At 38.0% G+C, this 23,668-nt stretch overlaps 1 protein-coding gene across 5 annotated transcripts; it reads right to left on the bottom strand.

Moving 5' to 3' along the window:
- Nucleotides 1-3,203: 3,203 nt before the first annotated feature.
- Nucleotides 3,204-21,678, bottom strand: nsd3 (nuclear receptor binding SET domain protein 3). Of its 5 annotated transcripts, none has more exons than XM_026219653.1 (23): nucleotides 21,455-21,678; nucleotides 19,145-20,184; nucleotides 18,859-19,018; nucleotides 18,271-18,425; nucleotides 17,612-18,187; nucleotides 16,948-17,050; nucleotides 16,733-16,824; nucleotides 16,123-16,168; nucleotides 15,854-15,984; nucleotides 15,544-15,669; nucleotides 15,201-15,327; nucleotides 14,493-14,690; nucleotides 14,239-14,418; nucleotides 12,614-12,763; nucleotides 10,201-10,357; nucleotides 9,348-9,550; nucleotides 9,143-9,255; nucleotides 8,695-8,964; nucleotides 8,097-8,213; nucleotides 7,870-8,011; nucleotides 7,683-7,789; nucleotides 7,268-7,472; nucleotides 3,204-3,992 (listed from the first exon to the last, which is right to left on the bottom strand). In XM_026219653.1, exons 2-23 carry the CDS (start codon nucleotides 20,135-20,137, stop codon nucleotides 3,706-3,708), a joined length of 4,638 nt encoding a protein of 1,545 aa, XP_026075438.1. In that variant the 5' UTR covers nucleotides 20,138-20,184; nucleotides 21,455-21,678; the 3' UTR covers nucleotides 3,204-3,705. The 5 variants fall into 5 exon arrangements, with proteins under 5 accessions (XP_026075438.1, XP_026075441.1, XP_026075439.1 ...); XM_026219656.1 differs by having other exon boundaries at nucleotides 12,614-12,637; XM_026219654.1 differs by having other exon boundaries at nucleotides 19,145-20,181.
- Between the last annotated feature and the right edge of the window lie 1,990 nt (nucleotides 21,679-23,668).

Raw genomic sequence — 23,668 nt, 5'->3', positions numbered from 1 at the left:
GAGAGGTTATGAATGACTGGTGACTTTGAGGTTAATTTCAAAAGTGAAAATGTTGCTTTTTTAAAAATCTAATACCAGAGTAAGTTCAAGTATTTTTTCATAATCATATTCACTTCAAATAAAACTAGCTATTCTCAGACCATCTATAGTATTATAAAACATTTTATGCAAAAAAGCCAAGCAGTCTGCTATGAATTCTACAGTGTCACACTGGCTTAATGGAGATATTGTTTTTTGAGTAAATTAATGGACAAATTTGTGACAAACGTTACTTTTGTGAACACGTATCATTGAATCACGAACGTTCAAAAGAATCGATTCGGACGTATCAGTCGCAGATCATCATATGAATCTTACGCCCTCTAGAGACAGCCACACTGCCACAGCCCCACCTTCGACTTTTTTTGCACATGCAAATTTCCTTAACCACTGGACCCTATTCAAAGTAAACGTGTTCAAAAATATGTAGCCTACATTTAGCAAAGCTTTATTATACACCACTAAATATGTGACGGCGCCAATTACGACAAACTCAATTCAGATGCAGATTCAAAGAAACACTAGAACATTCATTACAGTTTATTGAAATCAAACCAGGCAAGTCTGAAAACATTTAAATCTGTGGAATGTTACTTAAAGTACTCTCAGAATAAATTATGAATTCTGAAGAAATACATCTCAAAAGTTGGTCAAATAAAATACAAGAAATGTACAAAATGTTTCTAAGTTCACAAACATTCAGAAGCAATTTTACAAGCATTCATGTGACAATACAATATGACAGTTTAGTGTTTTTTTTTTGTTTTTTTGCTTTCAGCTATGTACAGTTGATCAAGCATCATTCTCTTACACAATGCAATGATACAGGCTACATAACATAGCCAAATTAATTTCTAGCCATGAGTAAATACATCATTAGAAAACTTGAAAAAGACATACATTCTACCCAAGCCATATCATTTAGGATATGTTTTATTCAGTTGGAGTGTGTGATGTGATTCAATGTGCATGGTGAAAAATTTTACAATATCACATTAATCTTTACACAAACTCTGTAACTCAGTAGCAAGAATTAGTAAACAGGAATGTGAAATCAATACACAGAAATCAAAGTGTAAGCTGGTAGGACACCACCTTTAGTAAATTTAGTTAAGCAACACAAAGAACATGCTCGGATAGCACAAAATGAGAATAACACCTTCAAATACACAAAAAATGTACACAAAGTACAGTGCACTGACACCAAACACTGGAATCAATGGAGGTAATACACTTTTAACATCTGATGTGGCTTAATCGATATAGCAACAAATCCATCACAGTCAGATCAGTGATTGAACCACTGCATAAACAAATGTCGCTTAAGAAAATGAAATTTCCACGGGGGTTCAAACAAGCCATTCCAGAAAAGGTCATTGGTAATTCCTAGTGATCATCTGTATCTGATTAAACATGTAAATGAAGGCCAAATAAAGAAAATACAAATGATAGAATAAGTAAAAAATTATAGTACTGACAGAGACCAGGCAAAACGTGCTTTGCATTCTGCCAAATGCATTTTCTTGATATTTTACATTATAAACATTAGGGCAAACATTGGCGATTCAGGAACAAAAGTGCCTACAACTTCTAAAAAAAAATAAAAGGAAGCTATATAAAAATAAATGTAAACTATAAAAATATAACATATCGGAACATAAACACAAAATTACATAAACCTTTTTCTGCCACAGAACAATAAAATAAAAAAGGTAATTGTGATTTTTTTTAAATCTTATAATTCTGACTTTGTAAAAAAAAAAAAAAGTCATACTTATAAACTAATAAACTAATAAACAACATTCCAAACTGTGAGATAAAAAGTCACAGTTAAACGTTTTATTCTATGACAGAGACAGGCTTCTATACAAAAGACACCCAAAATGCCTTCCATGTTTTCAAAGATGCAGATGCAAGTAAGAGCATACAGTATTTTCATAAACATACAAATCTCAGTTTGGCAGTCAAATCGTCAGAATTCCTTAAATTTGCCGTCGGATGCAAGAATCCATACAGACATCCACAAATAACACTCCATTGCGAGACAAAAACAAATACAGACTTTAACAAAGGCAAAATGGACAAGATTCAAGTAAAATGAAAACTTGCAGCACTTTCCCTCCTTTCCATAAAGTGACAAACATAATGGTGGTGCCATAATACTTGTACTGTGGTCTATAAAAACGTAATGTGAAATGACTAACAAGTATGTATACAAAGCCCATGTGCCGAAGGCGTCGAGATCGATTCTTCATCCGTGCACGGCCGCACAGCTACCAGTAACAAGAGAGTAACAGCTCCACTTTACAGCACAGGCATCAGCGCTACGGAGTTAAGTAGATTCACATCAAGTACAGTCACAGAGAGGGATTATGCTACACTCTGCCGTAAATCAAACAGCCCTCCCACGTTACATGACAGTTCGGTTTTAGCGAAGAAACACGTTAATACAACCGAACGTAACCAATCGTAAAGGAGATGAACCAAAGTGTGCAGGTTAAGGTACAATTGATACCTTTAAAATGAGTCTCGACTGTACAACAATATGAATCTCAACTACTGAAAACAAAACATAAAAGAAAACTGATTATTTTTACACTCGTAAACAATTCGTAAACAGAAAAAGATGGAGAAAATAAGAAAAACCACGTTGATTAAAGATCGTACTCGCAGTCTCACAACAAGCCCTGCTCAGAAACATGATATGGGTTTCTCTTAGTTGATATACACACTGGCACCTGTTCGATACTCACAATGGTAAATATTTGTTTAAGACACATGGCAGTGTTGGAGATTATGTGGCTTAACTCTACACCATCAAACGCTATCGTTTGTACACGTCAGAACTGATCTTCTCGGGTGACTGATAGTTATTTCTAACACTTATAATTCTGAATTATGCTGCGTTGTCGCTCGAAGGACCGAAAGATGACGGCAATACAGTATCGGCCAAGCAATAATGCAGTTTTGCTGACAAAAAGGGCACATTTACAATACAATTAGTGATATCAAATTGACTAATACAGACGAATAATACTGTACATTGTGAATGGATGTAAACATTGACATAAATATATTAATGATTATATATCTTACAAATCACAAACTTACTGGAATAGGTCGGCATTTGAACAAACCTCGTATGTGTTTTGAATTACTCTCTGGGTTTTTTTTTGGGGGGGGGGGGGGGGGTATTACCACGACAGGTTCATGTTCAGAAATGTAGTGAAATCCTACCGGTGAGGCCCGACGCATATTTCAACAGTCTTTGCTATTTACATGAGGTACATAAAGTTCTTGGTTTAAAGTGTTTATGGAGTGTTTTTGAGTACCATAGATGTGAGAACCAACTTTGCCGCTGAAAGGCATTGTTTGTAACAGAGGTTTTTTCCTAAATGGTGCACGTCTGAAAAACAGTGAGAATTAGCTGTGAAACTTTGCTTATAAAACCAGAAATGAGTAGCTTACATTGTTAAATAAGCCTGTATGAATTTGTCATGAGGTCGTATGTTGGAAAAATTCATACCAGCTGCTGTAGATTTGGAATGAATCAAACCAGTTTATAAAGTCCACCTAGCTGCATGTATCTACTCTACGGTTTGTTGTAGTTTGAAGTTTCATGCACTTTGATGTGGTTTTCAATGCTTCCTCTGTGCTTTGGCCCAATCATTCTCCCTCGTCCTCTTCGTTGTCGTCCTCTTCCTCCTCGTTGCCGTCACCCTCCTCTCCGGGTTCTAGGACTTCCTTCTTTACGGGGACCTGGCTAGGGCTAGCCTGAGGCCCTAAGGGTCTCTGGGGGTCGTGGTTTGAGCAGCAGGGCTGGTTGTCGAGGGCAGACACTACCAGCTGTCCTCTCTCATGCGCTCGACAGAAGGAGGCGGGGCAGAAGTGGCAGAAGGAGGTGGCATTGCGCTGACATACGCTGCACTGATGCCAGGGGCATTCCCATCGCCCTGAGACACACAGAAGAAACAAACCAATCATAAAACATCAAAGTGGCTCAAGAGAGAACTTTTGCTGCCCTCATACTGGCAATTTCTTTCTTATTAATAGATTATGATTGGCAACATCTCAAATTGTCAGTTGGATTAACTTATTATAAGATCTAGGGGTAAATGGGTCAACAGAAAATCAGGAAACAAATCTTATAAAAATCTAGTGTAAAACACGTTTTTTTTCCCTGAAAAACATTATACCATTTTCAAAAAAAGTTGAATGACTAAAAATGTCATATGGAGTAACCATCGAGTAAAATGTATTTTTCTTAATTTCCTCACAGCAGCTGAACAAATCCTTAAAAAGATTAAAAAAAAAAAAATGTAGCTGTAAACTATCATTTACAAAAATCATAAATTAATTTCGTAAATATGTTTTTGGAGAGTTGCGCCACATGACATTTTACAACATGAACTAACCTTGTTTTATCATAAAAATGTCAACTGATCTGATATTTTAAGAAACTATGAAACAAAAATGAGGATTTGTCTCTATGTTCTTTCCATTATGTTGGTTGCACCATATGACATGGTTTTGAACACTGTGTTATGGAAATTTTTAGTTTTGTTAATTTGGCATTGATTGCATTAATCACATTTAGGTATCTTTTTAACATACAATGATCAAGGTAGTAAAATATATATATATATATATATATATATATATATATATATATATTCCATAGGGACACTGAGTTCTTTGTTTAACCTGTGCACGTAACTGCTTTAGGCTGAAAAACAACTTCTAAAGAGGAACCATGTACCAGGAACAATTAGTTCTGAGACAGTCCGTACCAGTGAGAGGTGCATGAGATGTACATGAGTTATGAGGAGTGTGTGCACTGAGCAACATGATTGGCTCAAAGATCCTAGTCTGTCCTTCAATGTATCTTTTTACATACTATAAAAAGTGGGCTGTGAGTCTGTGTGTTATCTCTTTGCACACAGACTCAGAAGCTGTGTGTAAACCAGATCATTATCGGCAGAGAATTAAAGCAATACAAAGATCATTCTCAGTCTTTACAAATTGTTATTAAAATCTGATAATCTAAATCTGATTTCAAAACAGCTACAATAGATTTGAACAAACCAGTTGTTTTCCCCTAATAAATAAAAAAAGATTATACCAAAGTACTTATTCCAAGAATTTAAAATTTTACTTTTTGTACCCCCCTTAAATTTGTTTAGTTTAAAAATAAGAATAATTGTCATCATAGAAGGGGTGTTTCCAAGCCATTTTATCTATGAATTATTAGATAAAACTGCTATTTAATAAAAACAATATTAGTGTAATTTCATTGACCCATCTATAGATGGTTGTTTCATTATTTTTCTTTATGGTTCTCAACCTTTTAGGCTCCAAACTAGGGCTGGGCGATATGGAGCAAAAAATATATCTCGATATATTTTGCTATATCTCGATATACGGTATATATCTCAATATCTTTACAGGAAAAATAACCCCCCAAAAACTACTACAAAAGAAAAATATGTATATATATTATGTTTAGGGCCCAATGAAATATATATTTTTTTCACCATATGTTTTATTGTTACCTAATTCTGTGTTTTATTTAAATGCATAAAAACAATCTTAAAAATAGCCTTATTTTTTCCCCCTCTGAAATTCTGTGTATTTAAATTTTTCTGGTTAACAAATGAAGGCATAAAACATTTTTTTTATTTATCTTTTAATTATTGAAAATTAAGCAAACTTAATTTTTTGGTAAAAAAAGGGGGTTTATTATTAAAAATAAAACATGGAAGAAATGTTGTGTGATTATTCCTTAAAAAATTATGTTCATTTCATTTTAGTAGTAGTAGTAGGCTATGTACATTCTGCTGAACAATAGTAATACATTTCTGGCAAATACTTGTCTTTAAACTAAACTAAACTATACTTTTATTTAGCAAGGATTCTTTAAATTGATCAAAAGTGATGATAAAGACATAATTTTACAAGAGATAAAGTTAAAGTTAAGATAAATGCTGCTCTTCTGAACTGTCTATTCATCAAAGAAACCTGAAAAAAATTCTACTCAAAGTTTTCCACATTATCATAATAAGAGTTTTTTCTTCTTCTTTTTTTTTTTTTTTTAGAAGTTATTTCTGAAGGATCGTGTGACTGGAGTAATGGTGCAAAAAAATCAGCTTTGAAATCTCAATAAATTACATTTTGAAATATATTCTAATAGAAAACATCTATTTTAAATAGGCTAGTAAATATATTTCAAAATTTCACTGATTTGCAGTACTTGGATCAAATAAATGCAGGCTTGGAGAACAGAAGAGAATTAAAAAACATTAACAAGCTTACTGTTCAAAAACTTTTGACTGGTAGTGGATACTAAAAGCAACTAATTTTTATCTTTGGATTTCTACCTTTTATTTTCTTTTTTCTTTTCCTTTTTTTGGCTTAGAAATCTATAACTGCTGGACAATAACAAATAATAAGGATTTGTTTATATACTACAAACACTTGTTATCGCATAGCCTAATAAGGCAGAATAGTTTCTTACTGAAATAAATGCTATGTCAATTAGCATTGCATTGTTCTTATACTTTATTTATCACCTGCTGGAATTTTTTTTGGACTTGAAAAAAACTAAACCGAAAACAACTGTTTTCATACAGCGATAGCTGGACGCTTTTGCCCATATTAGGAATTTCCTGTTATGACTTTCTGCGCGACAGCGCCCTCCGGCTTCGAGTATGAATGAAACACACACACACACACACACACACACACACACACACACTGCAGGAGAGTTTAACGCTCCATGATGTTCATTTCGCATTCTCGGTCCGAAAAAAACATCAGGTCATGCGCAGACTATCCTGTCTCTAAATCTATATTTATTCACACCAGCTCTTGAAAACCTCTATATGAACACACTTGCCCGAAAAAGTGCGGGGGACGAATTTCCGTGATGATAAAAGTGATATCATCACAAATGATAAAAACATATCGATATATTTTAAATATCGAGATATTGCCCACCCCTACTCCAAACTCCCTCTTGTCAAGAAAAAGTCAGTTTAAACATCGTACATTTTTTATTTAATTAAGGGCTTCTGGTTGAGAACCACTGATCTAGATTGTAGTCATTAATGCTATGGGAATCTAAATCCCCATCAAGCAACATGTAACAAGAGGCCATCCGGAACATGTGACAATTACTACAAAATTCCCACAGCTGATAAGAAAAGCTGGAGTGACAGGCAGCACGTACCGTATGGAGGTTTGGTCAGGTTGAGGCAGAGGAGATGGTAGGCCTTCGGACAATCATTTTTGTCGCACATGACCAGCTCTCCTCCCTCTCCACAGCTGTAGCAGTAATACTCGTGGGTCTGTTTGCTCTCTGTCTTCAGCTTGCGTTTCTTGGGCTTGAGCTTGGCGTTGCGCACCTTCTCTTCTCTCTCCATAACCACTGCACTCTACAGGAAGTAAAACAAGGTGTCAGACAAGAGATTGATACGATGATGGTAGAAAAAAATTATAATGGAAGTACATGGAACCACGAGTAAAAAAATAACAACCAGCATAATTACACTCAGCTATTGGAAACTCCAGGGAATTGTCTATGTGCAACAGGAAATCGTGGGTAAGCACTTCATGTGCTCCGGTCTTATTCAATTAGGCTTTACCTTGGGCTTGACTCCAAGAAAACCACTGCAGTTCTCGGACCCACAGTGGCATGATGTCCTCCCATTACCCAGACAGTCCAGGTTGTAATTAAAGGTCAGCTCAGTGTCTGAAAAAAAAAAGGATAATCTCAACTAGTTTCTAAACAAATGCTGTCCTTTTTTCAAAGAAAATACAAATTGTTCTTACCTGCAGCGATATCACACAGGGTAAAGAGCCCTATCCGCACATCTCCATTCACAGTCCACTTCTGAGTCTCACAGTTAGGACTGCAGCTGTGGTTCATAAAGCGTGACAAGTTCCCTTTGGGTCCAGCATCAATCACACGGTCCTGAGAAGCACAGAATGATGACTTTAATACAGCTGTGATGACGTTATAATGTGACATACACGGAGTAAACGTGCAACAGTGGTACCTTTGTGAGGGTCAGCATGTAAAAGTTGGTCACATGATTCTCATTGGCATGTCTTATTCGTTGCTTGCACTCTTCGGAGTCGATCAGTTCGCCGACATACTCCATGACAAAATCACCCTAAACACAACCAAACAATGTCCCAAGATCAGTAAAAATTATATATGCAATGTAATGTATGAAGGTCTAAACTTCATCAAAAGTTTTTCACCATAAAGTTGATTATTTTTTAAAATCCAAATTAATCTACATACAATTAATAATAATAATAACAACAACAATAATAAATAAGCAGCTACACAACTACTATTTATGTTTAATTTTTAATTATCTTTACAGTTAGTAACTTTAGCCAATATTTTCATTTATCTAATCTCAAATTGTTCATTTTTTTTCCCAGCTTTATTTCAGTTATGAAAAATGTTTTCAATAGTTTTAGTTAACTATTGTAACCCTGGAGCAAAACGACATATTTATAGTCACCAAAGAAATGTACAACACTGTAGATTTGATTAATTTCCCAGTCGTTCTGAACTTTTCACCAATAAAGCTAGAGTCGATCACTGCAATTAGAGTTCATGATCAGACATCAACCTCTCACCTTTTTGAGGTCCTGCTTGGTCATTAGACCCCATCCTCTGCCGCTGGTCTTAATGACCTCAGTGTCGGGGTAGAGGCGTTTGGAGAAGCACTGGTTGTGACAGCGGTCCCCTGCGGGACAGACCTGCGGGTGGCATTCATACTGCAGCATGCGGTTCAGGCACTGAGAGTCCTGGCTGCACGGACGCTCATCTGTGGGTTTACAGTTACATCGGGGGATCTCTGAGAGGTCAGCGACGTGCACCTGCACCTTCCCAACTGGCTTATTGGACTGTGGTGAAAAGCATGGACAAAAATACAGAGCTTTAGTTTGTTTCAATATTATTTGAGTTTTCTTTACAAAGTAGCATTGTAGAGAGATTAAGATGAAATGTAAGAATGGGTCGTATTATGGTACCACAGGACAATAGAGAAATAAAATACTTGAGGATTTGAGCTATAACCTGTACCTTGATAAGTTTGTATGGTGGAGGTCTCCGAGAGTTGCGCTCCTGTTCGAGGGCCTCCTTAGTTTCTCGCTGTGCTTTTAGCTCCTGGAACCTTTTAGCTGCCTCCTCAAGGGCTTTACACACAAAAATACATTTAGGAGTCAGTTCAGCTTGACCATTACTGGGGACATGATCATTCCATTAAACATACGACCAATTATCTCACCTTTTTTAAATGTCTTATTGACGCCAACTTGTCCCTCTGCAAAGTTCCTATCGCTCTCAACATATGGGAAAACTCTTCCCTGGTTTATCCAGTAATAGTCATGGGAGCCAAAGAAAAAGACTGGAAAGTCGCCAACGTCATGCTTCAGGCTCTGGATGTTGGAGGGAACCAGACGAGGGTTGCATATCTCAGCTGGCCACCACCTACACATGGTTCCACATCAACATTAAATTTATCCCTTATATACTGGACACACAGGTAAAATTAAGACATTGTCATCTAGGAAAACAAACTGATAAAAATACTGATGACTGAATCAATTGTTCTTTAGAATGAGAATGCCCCTCTGTTTTTACTATTTACCTCTTATAAGCAATAGAAAAAAATCAACAGCAATATCACAGCTGTGAAAAACAAAAAAAAAAGGTTATTTTAAAGGAAAGGATGACCCCTTCCATCCTGTTTAAATAGAAAACTTAAAAGCTGGATTAAGCAATGCCTGCTTTGACCACCTTAGCCTCTAGTGGAAGGCGTCTTTACACGGCTAAGTCTGCTCTGTGCCTGTTCAAAATTGTGTTAAGATGCAATGCTGCATAAAAGCCAGATGGAATAATGCCTGCTCAGACTCACCTCAACTTTAATTTCTGTGTAGATGCATTTGTGCCTATTAAAATTATTATTATTATTATAATCTGCATTTTACTCAATTTGATGAAAAAAGAAAAGAAAAGAAAATTGCTTTTTTTGTGTGTGTGTGTGTGTGTTTGTGCCATTTAGACTTGGCATGAACATCCCTTAGTTTAGCTAAAAGTATCTTCGGACACAGAGACATTCAACAGTTTCACGAACGCACCTGTAATTGCCCAGCTTGACCCAGACTATCTGCTTATAGTGGGGCTTCCTGCCCGCTCTGCATTCCCCACACAGCCATGTCCCCTCTGGCATCTCCATGTGCAAGCACTCGGGGTGGAACGAGGCGGGACAGGCCTCGCAACACAACAGTCTTCCTCCTTTTTGACAAGCACACACACGCACATAAACACACAATCAAATACACAGGCCCACAGCATCACCACATGCATCTCCATTCCCAATAAGGCGGTATTCCACAAACCTCATCCATGAGCATGTCAGAATCAGACAGTTGTGTGTCCTCGGAGTTCGAAATATGTCTCTGAAATGCTTCAACATATGCCTCTAGATTCTAAACGCCAATTTGAAGTTCAGTGTGACATGCTCAAAGACATGGTTTGATGACTAACACCTTTCAGCATTATGTTAATGTGCTTTTTTTTGCCAGGTGATTTAATAAGCAGCCAATAGTGAATGATCAGAGGGGGGTACTATGGGAAACATGCAGTGATGCACACTGACTGATTGTCCGCATTAACATCACCTGCAGTACACTAACAGACACGGAACAAGTATTTTGGATGGTGTCACTTAAAACGGTTGGTTTGACTGACTAGAAAAATATTGCAAATAAGCACTGATGGACAATAAAAGATGGAGTACAGCAGTGAGTGCCAACTTTTCCAGCCACTTTGGTTTTGAAAGCATTTTCCCGATTCATTTTCTCCAGAGGGATTCAAAAAAATGTTAAATAAAGAGTTCTAGTCCTGAACCAATCCAACCAACTCAGAAATGAATCACGTTACAATCTTCAAAGCAAAAAAAAAACTTTGAGGGATTAACTACTAATTCCAAGAATTATTAAATTATGTGAATAAAATATAAAAGAGGTACAATATAAAACGTATAAGAGATCCAAATTAAATCTGAAACTTTAAAGCCCCTTTCACACTGCGATTCCAGAAAATACACGGGTAATGTGTCCCGGCAATTGTTCCTGGGTAGCTAGATTTTGCACTTCCAGTGATTACCCTGAATATGTGCGTGCACTCACACACAACGTGACAGTAAAGGTCCCGTGACGACACGTGACATCAGGGTGTGGCATGTAATGTATGAGTCAAAAACACTAGGCACGTTAACTTTCACTGAAGCTGGCGAACGATCTCAGCTTCAGCGCAGAAAATGAGAAACTAACTGATCTCTGCTTCATTACAGTTTGCACATATTTTGTTGTCGCGAACGTTGAACTGCCTTTAAAACACCCGGTAAAAGAGTCGCGCGATAACGTGCATCGCCACTACAACACACCCTTTACGGCAATAGTTCTGGCTGTTGTTCACACTGTGCGCGGCAATGTTACTAGGTCTCCGACCCGGGATCAATCCCGGGACATGTTTGCGTTCACACAGAAGGCGACCCACCAATGTTCCGGCAATTTTCCAGGTCCAACGTGCAGTGTGAAAGGGGCTATATTAATGCTAATAATCTGTATCGAAGCCTATTTTTCTACAGAATAAAACAAACAAACAAACAAACAAAAAAAAGTAATTTCAACTTCTAACAATTCTGACTTTTTCCCATCACAATTCTGAGTCATATTTCACAATTTCAAATTTAAAAAAAAAAAAATTCGCAAATTCTTAGAAAAGCCCAAATTCTGAAATATAAACTTGCAACTGCAAGAAAAAAAGAAAAGTCAAAACTGCGAGATAAAAAGGTTGCAATTACTTTTTTAATTTTTTATTCCATGGTGGAAATAATAATAAAAAAGGCACAGTTGCGAGAAACTCAGAATTCTGTGAGACCTTTATTAATTTATATTCCATGATAGAAAAGGGCTTCCATACATCAGAGCAGTTCAGGTTCTTTTTAGTAATCAATTCTCTATGGACAAAATGAATGGGTTTTTACTTCCAGGACCCTGCTGTTGGCTCTATTAAAACTGCCATCCAAAATATGTTTATGTTTGTAGGGTGGGAGGGGTATAATTGTGCTCAAGCAAACAGAGAAACAGGACAAAGTAATTTAGAAACAATCCAAGCAATTAATGCTAAGCATAAGCATGTTACAGACTCAGAATAACAAGTTACGTGACACATCATAACCTTGTTATTAAATTCCTGAGAAGCGGTTATAAGCAAACAAAGATTTGAGTATTATCCCGACTTCTACTTTATTTCTCTACACAATATCCCAAACTAATTTACAATGCCGCTATCTGATTTTAAACTAAAGAACTAAAAATGCGTGTTATTTTAAGCCCACTATGTGCATTAGAAGCAGCGTGAGGGTGTTAAATTACCAGCAATAAAATGACCCCAAAAATAAACAAATAAATAAAAATGAGCAATAGGACAGCTGTGAAAGCATACAGATGGCAAACTACATAAACCAAGAAAACAGGATTTTACCTTTCCCAATATTCTTTTTGGTAGCTGACGAAGAAGAAGGAATCATAGGTAATTTCATCAACTCAGCACGATTTGACTCAGTCAGAAGGTAGTGCGACTTAAAGGTATATGAACTTAATATGGTGTCAGTATGGTCGTGCACTAAAAGCCCTACACGAGACAAACAGGAAAAGTCATGAGTAATGAAACTACCCATGATTCCAGAAAACACACATTAATTAATAATTAATGACACATGGTTAAATAAGTAGTCCTGAAAAGATAACACAAAAAGAAGAATACCGCGGTGTTGGAGTGGGAGCTTTAGGGATTCGCAGGATAAAATTTAAAATATGCAGCAATTGTTGTGTCATTTGATTTTCTGTTTTCTGCTTTTAATAGTAGCCAAATGTTAAATGAATAGTTCATTCAAAAATGTAAATTAGTTATTTATTCAACCTCATGTTGTTCAAACCTCTCCTTTAGTGAATAAAGACTTCAAATTTAGTCTGTTTTAGTCAAGACTATCATGGGGCTTCACCAGCTGAGGATTATTTTTATTAAGTTTATGGTGCTTTTACATCCTTTTTTGACCTTGAAAACCTAAGCCTTCATTAATTGCAACTTCATAGGGGAAATAAAAAAGACAGAAACAGAACTTTCCTTAAAATTTTGCACTTTGTGCTTCAGGGAGGAAATGAAATCACAAGGGTTTGGAACAACATGATGGTGAGAAACCTAAATATTTTGCTTCTTTAATGAAAAAGGTTTTAAGGACGAATTTTATTTATAAAGATCAAGTGACCTGCAACTGCTCCCACGCCAACACAGACTATCACAATTACTGCAGACAACAAAGAAGGTTAAAGAAACGTCCAAAATTCAGTTTATTGTTATCAATTAGTTCCTGGAGAAATTAGAGGGTTAAAGAGCTGTTCTACAAAAGTGGGAAGGTGTCTGATAATTCCAAAACTTAAAGATGCAATCAGTGATATTCATTAATGTTTGCATTCTGAGCAAATCACTGAGTGGGGGTCTTGGCATATTATAGGTTTATTAAATAACTGCTGTAAGATACTAACATTTTAATCTAATTTTTTCTGATTATTTATCTTTTGAATTGCAGATGAAAAATGGGTCAAATTTTAAACATTTAATGTCAGATGAACAGATTTAGTGTTCATTAATTTCTCATTAATTGCTTTAGAACTTTAGAAATGTCTTAAATTACTGACATTTTTTGTCATTTTAAAAGTTCTAATGAAATTACATTTTTAATTCAATCTCAGTCCTTTCCCAGAATAATCACAGACAATTACAATGTTACTAATTAGTAAGACACAAACATGATCTGATGGATCACGAACACACAATACATCTGAGAGAAAAGGATTAGGGGACAAGACAGAAGGTCAGAAGTCACATTAAAGATCCCTACTCTTAAAGAGAAGGAACAGTGTACATTGCAAAGGACGACACCAGAGAACGTTAAAATACTGATGTGGCTGCACTAACTTGACTAGTGAAGACTTCCTGTTTAAATGCCACTTAAAGTATGAGATACACTGAACATACAAATCTAAACATCTCAGTTATCATGACGTTAGCTATAGCGGAAGGTATGAAGACTGTCAGGCCAAACGTACCTCGAGCGCAGATGAAACACCAGCCTACGTTTACAGGTGAGGAACAGTGTCCGTTCCTCCTGGCACTGGAGTGGTTGCTACATATGATGATGTGGGGTGTTATCAACAGACTGCCAGCCGCCACACAACCGTCTCCTGTGTGATACGCCACCGGACAGCGGATGCAACGCATCATGCGGCCTAAATGAGGGGATGACTGCTCTGAAATTGCTTCTGTAAAATACAAAGAATGTGTGACTCTTCTATATATCTACCTTTGCACGCTTTGTGAAGGTCTCTATCGAGACAGCATGTAGCACAGCTGTGCTGAGGGCAGCGGAGGCCTCTAGTGTCGGTGTTGGTGCCGGGGAACTTGCGGGCACAGGTTTCGTGGTAATACCGGCCACAGCCATTCACTGAGCACCGCTTCATATCACCCTCCGTGACCTTGCAGGAGAAACAAGGGTGGGAACCTGGAGATAGTGATGGCGACAAACAGATTAGACTTAACAGGAAAGGAATTTTTCTTAAATGCAATTTTCAATGCACATTTAAAATTCTTAGCACAAATAAAATACTAGACAATTTTTACAGAAAATAACCCATTTTTTTAAACCACTTTACATTAGGTCTAAAATGTAGAATTGCTATGAAACTTTTTTCCACCTTATTTTTCCCAGTAAGAGTGGGTAAAGTTTATGGTAAAGTTTTATGGTCTCATCCAACGGACGCCAAGCAATCAGCTAGGTTTGCTGCTTTATATCGCAAATTGGTGCGTCTTACCACATTAGGCTTAATTCTGAGTTTAAGAACAAGGTGGATAGGCCATTTCAGTGTTACTGTTGGGCTATATAATTGGTTATAGCTTTTTAGAAAGTTACCACAAATCAAGTGTATTGCTAGTTTGGGAAAAAACATCTCTTTAACTCGGTTTAATTCAAATGCTTAACCATTTAGGACCTATAGGACGTAATAATGCTCACCTGTCTTACACTCCTGACAAAGGAGTTCTCCCTCTGTTCCACTGTTAGATCCAATACACTCGGGATGAAAGAGTCTGTTACAGTCTCCCTCACAGCTCACCAGAGAATCCCCGAATGTTTCGCAGACCTAGGAAATCGTAGAGAAGTACCACATCAACAGATTGCAATTTCACCTGAAAGAGTCCGACAAAATCTAAACTACTATTTAACATTTCTGTGGATGCTGATCTATTGGAACCTTAACAAAAAAAATATGCAGGAGTTGTTGGCTGAGCATCTGATGCACATGGCACAAATATTTGGACACTTCACAGGAAGTCATCAGAGTGTTTACAGAGCTTACGTGACAGACTGTGTCCTTTTTTGAGGAACTTCCTCCTTGACGAGACAGGCTGGAGTCCACGGACTGTGCATCAGATCCGTCAGCATCCACTGCAGCCGGACTGTCCGAGCGCTTCCCGAATCCAGTCTGCAAGGGATGCAAATGAACACAAAAATATGGCTTTACAAGCGGAATCCATTTGTCATTTGGCTACATATTTATATCATATATAAATAAACAAATCTGTCATAACAATTGTGTAACCCAAAGAGGACTGTATCGCTGAGGTGTCAATCTGGCACACTGGCAGTATTTCTGAGTGTAGTCTGACCTGTGGATCATTGAGACCTCTGGAGTCAGAGTCAGAAGTGTCTCTGTACAGTGAGCTGGCCATCTCCACATCAGTAGATGCCCTGCTGCGTTTCTTCAGTGGCTTACATGAGTCGGAGATCTCACTGGCACCTACAGGATTCCAGTAGCATTAAGATACTGATCCATAAATTAATTTATGGGCTTATTAATCATTCAAAGCATTACCCAAAAATGCCTCTAAGAAAACCATTTAAATAAATGTCAAATTCATCTTGTAGTGTCACGCACCTTTTTGCGACCCTGTTTTGAAATCCATTTGAGGTGCTGCTTCAGCCTGTGAAGAAAAAAAAAAGTGTATTAACTATTTTAAACCTTTGCATAACTTACACAGTCATAAAGGCTTGTGTGACTCACTTTAAATATAAACTAGACATATTGCAGTGTTGGTTTAGTATTAGAGATGTAAGGATTCACTCAACTCATGATTCGACTGAGAAGTTTGATTTCACGATTCAATTTTCTCACAAAAACATTTTACAATTTTTTAACAAAATGAGATTGAAGACATTATACAGTAGCCTAAATTTCAAAGGTGTCGTTTTATTTGGCTATCGATGCACATGTCTTTGTGAAATTGAAATATAACAAAACCAAATTGAGCCCAAACAAAGCCCAAATCAAACAAGTTACACAAATAAAATAAATCTCTTAATATGAACAAACTAAGGCAATAGGTAGGTAATATGATTTGGATGATTCCTTGAGTGAATCCGGTGCTAAATTATGCAAGCGGTGAATGCAAAAAAATGGAGCGGGTTTAATGAATTCTACGGTTTGTTGGATTCATCATTCTTAAATTATTTCATAGTAGATTTGATATTTTGTTCATGTGCTCTACCTGTTCTTTCTTCACTTTCTTTTTTGGCACTGGTTCCACAGTCTTCTCTGACTCAGAGCGGCTTCGTACAGATCGCCGCTGCTGCTTTCTCTCTGACATCACAGACACAGAGGATGTTTTCACAGATTAAACTTATACTGCAAAGCACATCTGAATATCTTTGCAAAAGGGAGTTCAACTCTTTTCAGTCACTCTGTGTTTGTGCTTATATATACCTGTGGTTTGCTCGGTGCTTTCCTGGTCACTCCAGGCTGAGGGAGACGCAGCTCGCTCTTCTTCACTGGAACATGTCTCTGCCTCTGCCTTATCACTGGAGTCCTTTGTGGGATAGATTGAAAAACATAAAAAAATAAAACTAACAACAGCTGCCTGGCATAAGAGGTGCAATTTCCTCTTAATCAGCAAGCATGAAGAGATCACGCAGACAAAGCCCTAATTTATTAGTGCACTTTTGTTGTGCTGAACTTTTTATAATATTTGTTATAGTTTTCCCAAGTTTCTTCTAAAGTTATTTTCCAGCTCCATTTCAATTAACAAAATTGAATGTTACCACTAACAACACATCTGTACATGCCATTATAAAAATAAGATATTCGTTTTAGTAGTAGTAAATTTAAGCATATGTAATTAGTTACATTTGAGCAATCTCCATTTGATCAATTTCACTATACAATTTTATTTAAATGCATAGTGAGTCACTTGTGGCCAACTCCATTTTTGATATGAGAAATTGTAGCTATTGAAATGTTTTTTTGAAGCGATGTTTTCAGAGTTTCTTTGTTTAAGCTTTTCTTTACCAAATTAAAAAGATTGATGCTGCTATTACATGATTTACAAAACCACACTCCCTTCTGTTCATAAGCATTTTTTCACTTTTACCTCAGGTGACTGAACCTGTTCGCTGGGCGTCTCCTCACTCTCCGTCTTCTCAGGTAAGTCCAGCTTTTGCTTTGGGAGCTGCCAGTCACATTTGATGATTTCCACGTTGAGTTTCTTCATAGTAATGGAGAGTGGGAGGAGCTTGCGGGCTGCGGCGGTCTTCCAGGGCGTCCTGACTGGAGGTGGAGAGGGTTCCTTCGGATGGGGGTCAGGTTTTGCAGGGCTGCAGGGTTGCTCTTGGTCCATATCATCCTCTCCCTGATTGGGAGATGATGTTTCCCCACTACTATTGATGCTGCACTGCCTCCGTGGCTGCTGGCGACGAGGTATGGGCTCTTCTTTCACTCCAGCACTGCCTTTAGAGCGTCTCTGCTTGCGTTCGGGACAGTTTTTAGCAGTCACCCTAGGTGGGGACACAGTGTCGGCAGCAGGAGCAGCAGAACTAGGATCCTTGTCAATGTAGATGAAGGTATAGTTCTCATTGCGTTCTTCTCGTGTCATCTGCAGAGCAGCTTCTGCGTGACCCACACCCACTTCCCATTGGGCACGCTCCTTCTGGGACTGAGGCTTCAGCAACTTTAAAATAAATAAACCATAGAATAAGTGCCCAGAAATGTCCACAGAAAGAAGGTCACCAAATTTGCTGGGGTACAGGATACCTTTTGTTTCTCGGTTGGGTTGGTTGCTTTCCGGAGTGTTTCTGCTTGCAACTCATCGAACTGGCTCTCACCCTTGTACACCACAATTCTCTTCTCATGGATCCAGGCCCTCTCAGGGACACTGCCAAAGAACTGCACGTGGTATTCCTTAACACCTACCAGGAACCATGGAAGCACGCGATTAGAAACATACATTTGAAACAAGCTAGTATAATTAACAACTAAAGGCTGGAATACACAACCTTACTTTTTCCAAAATTGTTTTCCGACCTAGGTGAGTAGCTGAAAATCAGAGCCATTCTGCAAATTTTAAGGCAATTGAAGACAGATTTCCAGACTCTTGATTCCAAACATGAACAAGAACATGAGCACATATTGTTTTCATTTGCCCACCGGAATGCCAAATTACTAGCATGGATTTGTAAGTCTGGTAATGTGTAACTCTCACTCATTTAATGTATGATAGCCTGTTTGTCCTCTCTAAATATTTTCATAGCCAAAAAGTGTGTGACTAGTGCATAGATTCATAAAATCTGTTCTGTAGCGTATTCCAGCCATTAAAATATGTACTTGTAATAGATGAATTACCTCTTTTATTAAGACGTATATGAACATTTGACTGAGGGTCTGATGACACCATGCACGGCCACCAAGGATACGTCCCAACCTTAGCCCACACCAAGTCACCGATCTCATACTCTTGACAAGAGCCAGTGCTAGTGATGACCGAAGGAAAGTGCTTTTCAACCTAAACAAGAGCACAAGATGGTCTTGGATGAACAGGAACTGTATGATCAGAACTCATCAACCAGAAAGTGGTTTCTTCTGAAGTGAAAAGGACTAGCTATAAACATGTCAAGAATATTATACTTACTATCTGTTCCTTCAGTTCAGCTTTGGGGGTTTTAAGGGCTGAAGAAGGTTGCTCTTCTCTGAATGCAATATGACCTTCGTTGGGTTGTGTGGAGTTGTGAACCACCCCTGAGCACTCCTCCATGCCTCTGCATGGCTGCTGGCTCTCCTCTTCTTGACCGGCACCATGTCTGCTGCTTCTCTTTTTCCTCTTTTCCTTCTTCTGCTCATGTCTTCTCCTGGAAGGCTCACCGGCCTGAAACTCTTGCAGGAGATCCCCGCACAGTGAGGATTCGAACAGCTCCCTGCCATTCTGGTAGGTCTTAATGATCTTTATTTTGATCTCTGGGGAGCTGGTCTTTTTGGGAGTGTTGGTGGATTGCGCAATGGGGTTAGAGACGGTGCTATCTTGAGGTGACAGGAGGGGTGGCGAAGAGGGCAAGAGCAATGGAGGAGGAGGTGGTAAGACTTGAGGCATTAGGTGAGAGGCAGGAGGCGGGTGATGGTGGTGAGGTAACAGTGATGGGTTATGTGGATGATGTTGGTGTTGCTGTTGCTGATGATGGTGGTGATGGTGAGGAGGATGATGAGGCTGGTGGTGATGATGGGGATGAGGTGGAGGTGAGATGTGGCTTGGAGGCTTCTCATGGACCACTGGAGGTCTCAATACTGTACCCTCACCAAGCAACAACCCGTGATCCCCATAGTTTCGTATGGCTCCGTAGCCATTAGCTGAGCCATTGGGGAACTGTGAGTACAAGGCAAACTTGGCCTGTTGCTCATAGGTACCTACGCCGGTCGGGTAGCCATTTGTAATGACTGGGAGGTCTTCAGCAGGGTAAGGAAAGCCTGACTCCAAAGGAGACTCAAAGTTTTGCTGTCCTCCATCATCTCCTGGGTCACTGATGGCTTCATAGACATCCTCCTGTCTGATGTTAGCGGAGTCAATAAGCTGAGGGGGTTGCTGAATTGTGTTTCCCATGATCCCTTGCATGAAAGAGAAGGAGAAATCCATTGTTCTGCTCCAGCATCCTTAAGTTTCCCTTTTTCTTACAGGGCCTGCTGAGATATTGAGGAACAACAGTGTGTGTTTATGACACATGATAAATGCCTCCTCATTTTATCACATTTGTGAAACATTGCTCTCAGCAACAACAAAAAAAGTTTAATATCTAATAACCTTATTTGTATAAAATCAACAAAATGCCTTAAAAAAATGTGTGGTTATTGCAATGCACAAATGATTTTGTGAGGGTAATACGCTGCTTTTGGAAATCTGCCTCCCAGGGGATAGATAAAGTTTACTTTATGCAGAGTTATGCCAACTTTCCCTGACTCTTGAGAGGAAACTTCATGCAAAATTTAGATTGCAAATGCTCAGCCTTGTTTGATTCTGGCTAAATATGCTGTCCAACATGTCCAATGTAATTTTCCTAATTTTACATCCCCCTATGTATTGCCATATTTGACAACGATGCATGCTTCCCCCTTTATTTTATTAAATAATCTTTTGAATTTTAAGTTTCTCTCCCTTTAATAAGCGTGCCTATGCCAGATGTTCAAGAAAATAAGTATTTGACATCAGAGCAGTGTTAATTTTGTCTGTCCAGAAATAAAAGGATTTAAAACTAGCCGTTAAAGAATTTCATTAAGCACGTGAACCACATCACTCAATCCCACAGAACAATAATCGACTGCGTCTAAACCAACTGAACTGAAACATCGTTTCATGTCAAAGAAACAAACCTGCAAAGACCAGCAGCTGGCTAACGTTAGCCTGCTAGCCTTTTCTGGATAACAAAACAAACCCGATATAATCATTTTGCCACGTGTAAAACAAATTACGACTTCAGGAAAATGTTATATGGCCACGAATAAACAAAATCACACTCTGGTGTAGTTAATGACGATCCTGTTTTCCTAACATCCTTGTAAAGCGAACCCGTGTAATGTCGCTGCATTATATGAAAGGCGGCGTTAGCGGATGTGCTAATGTGTGTACAACGGGGAAAACACCAATACACGCACTTTTATGGTTTATCACCAGGGAATTTTCCAAAGAGACATTTATTTTCTAAATTGTATGTTTCTTGGCAGACTGATTCACGAGGATAACCTTGCAAACTGAAGAAGTGAATGCGAACATGTCAACATGGCTTCCCGTGCCCCTTTAAATCAAATTGGCCAGATTACATTTCCACCAGGAAAAGGTGTGATGAAAATCACTGCTTTATTGTTATCAGAAACACAAATACATGCAACGCTTGTTTTGTTTCTGCGCGATATTATGAAACGAAGCATCGAAACAACGGTAGAATAAAAGCGTCTGTACCTTCAGCGTGTTCCATTCTAAACAAATACACCAAATAAACTTGATTCCTGCTGCAGTTAACATAAATATATCAATACACAGGAATAGGACTCTACGTTTCTTAGATCTACTCCGTGGTTTGAAAAATAAATGGGGCTACATCAGTCGTATATCGATGCCCATGTGTGGCTGTGGAATCGGGAGAGGCCCCGTTTTTTTTTTTTTTTTTTTTTTTGCAGGATGCTCCTGCAGACCCAAGGAAATTTGGCTCCCATATATTTGATTATTGTCGTCTCCCTCCCTCAAAAACCCTGTCTCACAGCCAAAATAAAACCCCCCAATTAGCTGTGTTGCACAATGTGAGGGGCATGTTGGGACAACTAAACATAATTACAACAAATATATATATATATATATATATATATATATATATATATATATATATATATATATATATATATATATACACACACACACACACATATATGTATATATATATATATATATATATATATACATATATATATATATATATATATATATATATATATATATATATATATATATATATATATATATATATATATATACATATATACATATATATATATATATATATATATATATATATATATATATACTAGCTATATTAATTTAATTTTAATTTAATATTAAATCAGAAGCTACAATCAATTCGATGAAGCCCGTGTGCATTACTGTGTACCTTGTAAAGAGATTTTCAAATATAGAGAAATTAACAAATATATTTAACACACATTTTAACACACACACACACACATATATATATATATATATATATATATTAGGGGTGTAACGGTTCACAAAATTCACGGTTCGGTTCGATACGATACACTGATGTCACGGTTCGGTTCGGTTCGGTTCGATACGTTTTAGATACAGCAAAATGTAAAAACATCTCAACTTTTCAGAATGCCGCAAGCGCACCGCGGGTCATGTGACAAGAACCAACCAATCAGCTTCATCCTTTCCCGTAACAACGTTGAGAGCTCAGCCAAGATGAAGGAACAGCTGATCATAGTTGTATATGGATTGCAATTTTGAAATAAATTCAGTAGCAGAGCTACTGCAAGCGATTTTTAGAGCTGCAAATCCATTTATCCTTCGCTGAAATTTCCGCGTCTCATGGAGAGAGCACGTCATTGTTGCTGAGCAAAGACAGACGCCTCATGAGGGCTTCTGCCCGAGCGCTTTGGAAAGGAGGAGAAAGACGCGCTTAGCGTTTTCCATGCGTTTTTAGGCACGATATGTGAACGGCCCCTAAGGCGCTCGCAAACTCAGCACGCGCTGAAGGCTCGTTGCAAAATGTCTAATGCATTTAACAGACCAGAAATATAAGATCCTAAAATAACCAACAGGTCTGGTGTTTGGGTTGGATTCCCTGTAAGCTATAGTGTCTAAATGCTGCAGGGATAGTTTGCTGCGTGCATGTTTCTCCTTTTTTTCGTCTTTTCCCAGATAGTACTGACGCATATATCCCAGATATTCCCGCTGTTTTTTTTTTTTTTTTTTTTTTGTAATCCCGCTGGTGTACCCTGTCATGTTGCAGATGCGACATACCGTTGTTTTTTTATCCACCACTCTCTTGCCATCACCATTATAGCTTAAAGGGAATCCAAAGTGCACCCAAACACCAGACCTGTTGGTTATTGGAGGATCTTCTCATTTCTAGTCTGTTAAACGCATTGGCTATTTTGCAACGAGCCTTCAGCGCGTACTGAGTGAGCGAGCGCCTGCTGAGTAGCCTAACATAAACATATAAGATGGTGTTTTTTTCTTCTTCGGGAGTGTCAGGGGCGTTGCCTGTTACGTTGTTTGGGTTATTGGGCTACCTTGTTGAACGCATATCATTATATTTCTTTCTCTCTCTTTTTTTTTTTTTTCAAATATAATTAATTACTCCAACGAACCATTCGGTATACATAATGCGTACCGCGTACCGAACCGAAAGCGTCGTACCGAACGGTTCAATACGAATACGCGTATCGTTACACCCCTAATATATATATATATGGTGTCAGTATATGATGTCTATGACTGTAACAGTTTTGCATTGTGCTTTGAACACGGCAGCAGGTAGCCTAGATTTAAGCTTTCAATTTAAATAAAAATAGTAAATAGTACTGTTTGTAGATCTAAAATGGAAATTGTGCATTAACAGCTGTCATCCATGTCAATATGCAAATACATTGTCAG

Source organism: Carassius auratus, chromosome 35 (genome assembly GCF_003368295.1).
Source record: "Carassius auratus strain Wakin chromosome 35, ASM336829v1, whole genome shotgun sequence".
Taxonomy (NCBI): Eukaryota; Metazoa; Chordata; class Actinopteri; order Cypriniformes; family Cyprinidae; genus Carassius; species Carassius auratus.
Note: the sequence above shows the minus strand (reverse complement) of the source record. Positions and strands in the feature narration are given on the sequence as shown.

Coding starts and splice junctions, on each gene's coding strand:
- nsd3 (XM_026219653.1), bottom strand. CDS start 20,137: ATGGATTTCTCCTTCTCTTTCATGCAAGGGATCATGGGAAACACAATT. Junction 16,169..16,732: donor AGAAAGTGAAGAAAGAACAG/GTAGAGCACATG, acceptor TTTTCTTCACAG/GCTGAAGCAGCACCTCAAAT. Junction 14,419..14,492: donor CCTTCACAAAGCGTGCAAAG/GTAGATATATAG, acceptor CCCCTCATTTAG/GCCGCATGATGCGTTGCATC.